This window comes from Struthio camelus, chromosome 3 (genome assembly GCF_040807025.1).
Source record: "Struthio camelus isolate bStrCam1 chromosome 3, bStrCam1.hap1, whole genome shotgun sequence".
Lineage (NCBI taxonomy): Eukaryota > Metazoa > Chordata > Aves > Struthioniformes > Struthionidae > Struthio > Struthio camelus.
In genome coordinates, this window is record NC_090944.1 from 123,385,779 (window position 1) to 123,392,433 (window position 6,655).

Here is a 6,655-nt window from a genome sequence, read left to right on the forward strand (position 1 = left end):
ACAACCCATTTTATCATTTTACCCGTGCCACACATTAAAAGCAGGGAGCAAGATAAAGCACACTTCACAACTTCAGGAGAAATCGGGCTACAGAGAGATTAGATGGCCAATACAAACTGTCCATTACTTGGATTTCTAGGATAGTTTTCACTGATGGTCAGGTTGCTGAAGTTGTTACGTATCACAGTTTATCGGATAATCATCAAATCAGCACAGTAGAAGAACTAGAAGTCTGTTTCAAAGTTTTATTAATTCAAGTCATAAAAAAGTTACGGCAAGTTCAAATATGTACAGACAGCCATAAAAACAAAGCCACGTTCAATTATACATGAGCCAGGCCATGAGCCAGGCAAAGGGTCTTGCTATGTTTGACGTGGCTACAAAAAAAATCAGAACGTTGTCAAAAAACCTCCCACAGGGTTACAAATTTAACCATGTATGCTCCAAAATCCTAGTAACAGCAATTGTCAACTCGTTTCATCATAAAATCATGGACAGTTACGTTTGACTTGAGTAAAGCGAGGCTTTTAAGATTCAACTTTCAAACAAATAGCAATAGTAGCATGGTTGCCAGCCTAGGCTTCGTTAGTTTTAACGATCGTTAAGCGAACGCATTCCCCTTCCTTATAGGGGGAATCTTTTCAGAATTAAGATCCACGCCTCCAGTATTTCTCGTCTTCTTGTTCGAATCTTATTGTCTTCAGTTAATGCAGTTACGCGTTCAGTCCTCTATGCATTTCATTCATTTCCTTTACCTGGAGGAGGGGAGAAGATCAACGTTACTTTCTTAAGATCCCCAAAGCTGATATAGCTTAACACTCCAGATTGTTATTAGAAAAAAGGATTTGAGGAAACGCACTAAACAGAAGCGAATATGCCAAGACCAACATTAACACTTCAGCTTTCTACACAGCACTCTGGAGACTGTACAGGAAGCAGATGGGACTGTTCAGTTGCAACCCTCTTTGGATTCCTTTACAAATGCTCTGCGCTCAGGGCCAAAGTACAGTACACTAGTGCCCTTTGTTACTAGCTCATTGGGAAGCAGCTCTTCAACAGAAGCTGCAAGCTCAATGGAAATATCCTCTCAATTAAAACTCTTTGTGATTAAGACTTTCATACAGTATTTCCTGGGGACTTCATTGTCTGTATCAAATCAAGTATAGCCCTTGCTATGGATAGGTAGAGCAGTAGTTGGATTTACCAGTTCTGGGAGGGAGGGCAAAAGCTGTGTTGCCAGAGGTCTTTGAAACTACTACAGAGCAGACATGGTTAACTATGTAGAGATGAAAACCAGCTACAGAATTTGAGTATTTTGACACTAGCTGAAAACATCTACAGCATCTGAAGCAAGCTTTTAGCCTACACTGAACCTAGTTAGGAGTTTCAGGATTCTAGCCAAAGCCTCCTAAGCCTTCCACATCATAAATATAGTTTACCTCTGCTTTCACGTACTTCCCCCTCCTTCGTCTTGTACAGATCTGTAAAGAAAGGACAGAGTAGTTGTAAAGGTTAAGTCTTCATTTAAAATTGCAACCAGATTTAAGTTACATTTAAAGTTCCAAACTGGAAGCTGTCCCTTCCCCATCCTTTTAGCGGGTGGCAGAGGGAAGGCTGTTTCTCAAAAAAAAAAAAAAAAAAAAAAAAAAAAAAAAAAAAGGAAAAACAACCTTTCCCCGATACTGTGTTTGCAATGCAGCACTCTTACTGTCACTCTTTCAGGTTATGGCAGATGTCCATCACCTCTTTCCCACACCCCACTCTCAGGAAGAAGCGACTACATCTAGTTTTAGATTTTAGAGCAAGCAGTTTACAGAGAAAGACTGCTCCTATTCAAGACTGATTACTCTGGTATGCTAGTATTCCACAATTTGTACCGTCACCCATTCTGTTTGGTAGCTTTGTTAGAACTTACCAGTACAACAATTCCAGCAACTATTGCTACTATTACTACTACAATGACCGCAATGACACCAGCAGTCAGTGACTTCATGGAGAACTCTGGTGCTACTTCATCTACATAGTAAACCACCGCCTTCTCAAAACTCAGCATTTCATCATCAATACTCATGTTGAACCTGTCGTTATGAAAGATGGAGTCACCTTTTACCTAAGAACAGATACAAAGGAAATTTGCTAGTCATCTTGTAACAGACATCATCCCGGCACTGCGAAAATTGATCTTGTTTTAGCCAGTATGCACACACAAAAAAATCCTGAACCCCAAAATAACTCATACCACACACACAACATGTACTGCATGTAATTCAGTACAGGTATTTAGTCTTTGGCAGACTTCACCCATGACACACTTACATCTTTTTCAAAGTAGTAAGCCACATCGGCTATATCCACGTCTCCAGGAGATTTGCCTGAGGAATTCTGCTTCAGATCAATAGTAATGTAAGGGTTTTCATACTGCAAAAAGGAAGTATAGTGTTAGAAGGGTGCTAGCTTAGATCTGACTATCAAATACACAACAGAGCACTATGAGCCAACTTATGAGCTCACATTTTGAATCAAGTTGATGGTACTTTTTTCAAGCAAAGTGTTTATTGATATGATTCAAATCATAATGTATATTTATACACATATTTTAACTGGAACAATGTTGCAATTCATTTATAGGCTAAAAGTCACACGTATTTTCCCAATATTTCAATTCAGACACAGCTATTTGCTAGCTGCTCAATACAGTATTACTTTGAAATGTTACTATGAAAGGCGAGCAGGCAGCTCTAAGGCATTCTTCTGAGAATACATTTCCCAAAGACTAGAGGACAAGCAGAAGAAAAGATGTCCTCCTTACATGCGTTCTAACCGTATTTACAGGTTCTCCCCTTTCAGAAAGGTATTCTGTGCACTTAAATATTTAAGTGACGCTTTTGAGAGCGCATGTCTAATCATGCTGTAGTCCTGCTGTATTGCATTAGACAGACAAGAAAGGAATTTTCAGTTATTCACAACAAAGGATGACGTTCTCCGTTTTAGTAAAATTATGCGTCTCTTACCACAATATCACCTATATAGCGTCCATCCAACATATAACGACTGGTAATTGTTTCCATGAAGGCTCTACAAGAATATTACAATCACAACTGTCAAAAGCAGAATCCCAGCTTACACATCTATTTTCAGGTGTATGACAGACCAGTGCAACTGTTTTTTTCCATAGTCTCTCTTCACTGAGTGCTAGAGCTCTGTTAGGAACTAACAGTGAAGTTGTATATATTGAATAGAATTACTGAGTTTTGGACAGCAAAAGAGTTTAAACAGTTTTGAGAGCTCACAAGAAGAAGCTGAACAGTAGCAGCTTTTGTTCAAGGACAAAAAAGTCTAACAGTTACAAGCACATTTTTCTTGCTCGATGACCTCTGACAAAGAAGTAGGATGTTCTTTGAGCCAAAAAAAATAGCTTAAGTATTAGTTTTTCCTCTGGCTTCTTTATTCAGAACTGTGCAGCTCCCCCCATTCCAGTCAGTTTACCTTTGGGATAGTCTCATCCTATTACTTTCCCACTGCCTTCAATATCTGGAACTGATCAAAAGTCAAAGTAGCAATAAATCCATTGTAATGGAAATGAATCTCACGCTTTAATTGGAAATAATTAACTAAACTTCTACAAAGGACCTGAAGGTCATTTCAAAAAATGTCCAACAAATGAGTTCAGACTTAGCCGTGGGCTTTCCTGCTTAATCATTTCGAAATAAGCCAGATATCTAGTAGTAAGTGCAGCTATTCTTATGAAATCTTACCGATGATCATCATCACTTACCTCTTTAAAGACTCAGCATTCAGAGGAGCTTTTCTCTCACCATGTTTCATTTCAATGATGATCCACCTGAAGTAACAGGCAAGTGCAGTGAATATTCCTAACGTGCGCACACAAAACATATTGTATGCTAAATGTCTAATGCTGGGGCAAAATATGCAAGACCAAAGCAGTGAGGGAAAACAAACAAACAAAGCCTCATTGTTACAAGGAGGAAAAAAAAAAAATCCAGTAAACAAGAATTTATTGCTCCATGTTCATTCAGTCCCTATGCATTATTCATACAGGTGCATTCTCTAAAACACAGAATGTAATACAGGAAGGCTTCTATGTCACAGCACACCCTAACCTGTTGAAAGACTTACGTTGTTCTGACTAGCTGGCTGCACTTCAAGTTTGTGTCATGTTTGTCAGTTCTTCTCACACCAGCTGTATTCACACACCAGCAGGAGGTTCCATTGCACTGCTTTGCCTTGAACATGCCATTATTTTCACATTCAGGATCATAAAGGCCATCAGTATCTTCAAATGCCTCTTTTGGTTTCTTACGACGACCTGCTTTTGAACCCGTCATTTCTGCTTTCATCAACAGGCATTTTGAAGTCACTAAAAATAACCAGAAAGTCACGTTCTACTTCTTCAGACCACGCGCATTCAAAACAGCTTGTAGTTTCTTACGTAAAGGCATAAGGTTATGTCGAAAGCAACATTTTAAGCCATTACAAGGAAGAGCGGATGCCTGTCCCAAATATAGGCAGTACACTAAATCACCACGGTTAGGATAAGCCATCTTCTGAAGCCAAATACATAAAGAGGCACGTGTTCAGTACCGCATCCAGCCACCTTCAGTTTCTTCTACCCAGAGGATCATTTACAGCTTAGCTGAGCTTGAATCAAGACCAAGGTCTGGATGCAAGGCTTTCACCTCTGGATTCGTAGGAAAAAAGACATGGTAGGTCCTTACAAGCAGGCTAAAAATGGATCTTTGGGAGATCCTTGTTATCAGACAGGGACCAAATATGAAAGAGGATGGGGGGAGGATGCCTCAGTATAACCGCACACGCATTTACAAAAGTTCCTCGGTAGGGATTATAAACCCTTATCGGCCACTATCAGTTGACCTGAAACACCAGGAAGCAGCTTTCCTTTCCCCTTCCCTTACTACCTTTATTTGTCAGGAGCTCACTGGGCTTTTTTTTTTTTTTTTTTAAATATTCCGAGTTTCGCAGATGCTCCTATTTAGTGCCCCTGACAGACACAGGGGAAGGCACTACCTATGCCACAAAAAAACCCCCCAAAAAACCAAAAACAGAAACATAGGCTTTTTACTTACGAGTGTTACACTCCACAATAGCACCGGAGCCAATGGACTCGCACCGGCAAGTACCTTCTGCCTTCACACAGTTGGTGACACGCTTGTTTTTTGTGCAAACGCACTCTGGAAGAGAAGTCACGTCGTGAACCGCTGGGCCCCTCGGGGGGGGGGGGGGGCGCAAAAACAAAAAACCCCCACGAAGGATTTGCCACCACCCCCTCACCACCCTGCGCACCGAGAAGAGGCGCCAGGCTGCCCCCTGCGCAGGGTCCGGGGGTCGCAGGGGCGGGCGAAACCCCCGCGCAGCCCCCCCCCAGGCGGCGACGAGGCGGCCGGGCGCCCCCTGCCCCCTCCGCCGCCTTCCCGCCGCGGGGAAGCCCCTCCCCGCCGGGCCCGCGCCCCTGAGGCACAGGGGGCGCCATTTTGTGGCGCCGCAAGGGGCAGCGCGCAACGGGGCGTCTGCCAGCCGCCCGGGGCGGCCCGGCCGGCGGCAGGAAGGGGAGCCCGCTGCGGGGAGCGGAGGGGAGGGGGTGCGGGGCGGGAGGCCGTTGGAAGAGGAGGAGGAGGAGAGGGGAGGGGGTGCGGGCTCTCACCGTCTTGCGCCCAGCAGGCGATGGCGCAGAGCAGCAGCAGGAGCGCAGCCCCGCGGAGCAGCTGCATGGCTTCGGCCGGCGGCAGGAGTCCTCCGAGGTGCGGGCCGCAGGGAGGGAGCGAGTGGTGCGTGCGCGGCGCGGCGCCGGTGTGAGCCGTCCGACAGGTTCCGCAGGTGGTGGCCGCGCCGCGCCCTCCCGGCTCCGGTTACACCTGCGACGCGCAGGGGGGAACGGCCACCGCCACCACGGCGGCTCCTCCTCCTCTTGCCCTCCCTTCCTCCCTCCCTGCTGCCGGCCCAGCAACGCGCGCAGTTAAACGGCGACCCTCCTCCCGCCACACCTGAGCGAAACCGGCTGGGGCACGGCAGGGCGAACCCTGCCCCACCTCCCTACCCCCCACTGGCCAAATATAGCCTTTTCCGGAGGAGCTGGGGAAGGGGGAGTGAGAAAAACGACGCAGGAACGGGGAGGGGGGGGAAAAAAACAAATCCCTCCAGGAGTCAAGGGGGGGGGGTGGTGGTGGTGAGAGCGGAGACGAGGGCTGGCCCGCCAAGGGCGATGGGGGCTGCCGAGAGCTCCGCAAAGCGGCTGCGAAACTGCGCTGCCGCCGGGCTGGGGCGGGGGGGGGGACGGGACGGGACGGGCAGCTCTTCGTCACCGGCGGAGCCCTTGGGCGTTGTTTGCTTTGCAGGGTGGGGGAGCGGCCCCGCACGGTGACACAGAGCCCCGGCAACCGAGCCGGCCCCGCTCCCGGCCCCGCACGGTGACACAGAGCCCCGGCAACCGAGCCGGCCCCGCTCCCGGCCCCGCACGGTGACACAGAGCCCCGGCAACCGAGCCGGCCCCGCTCCCGGCCCCGCACGGTGACACGGAGCCCCGGCAGCCGAGCCGGCCCCGCTCCCGGCCCGGCCCCGGCGTCGGGGCGGCCGCGCTGGCCGTCTTGTCTCGCCTGCTGAGGCAGCTGCCGCCGCCCGT

At 47.5% G+C, this 6,655-nt stretch overlaps 1 protein-coding gene across 1 annotated transcript; it reads right to left on the bottom strand.

The window, feature by feature from the left end:
* Positions 1 to 231: 231 nt before the first annotated feature.
* Positions 232 to 6,299, bottom strand: EPCAM (epithelial cell adhesion molecule). The gene is made up of 9 exons (XM_068940068.1): positions 5,681 to 6,299; positions 5,106 to 5,210; positions 4,138 to 4,378; positions 3,776 to 3,841; positions 3,012 to 3,075; positions 2,317 to 2,418; positions 1,916 to 2,110; positions 1,440 to 1,481; positions 232 to 755 (listed from the first exon to the last, which is right to left on the bottom strand). The coding sequence occupies exons 1-9, from the start codon at positions 5,745 to 5,747 to the stop codon at positions 714 to 716; spliced, it is 924 nt and encodes a 307-aa protein (XP_068796169.1). The 5' UTR covers positions 5,748 to 6,299; the 3' UTR covers positions 232 to 713.
* Between the last annotated feature and the right edge of the window lie 356 nt (positions 6,300 to 6,655).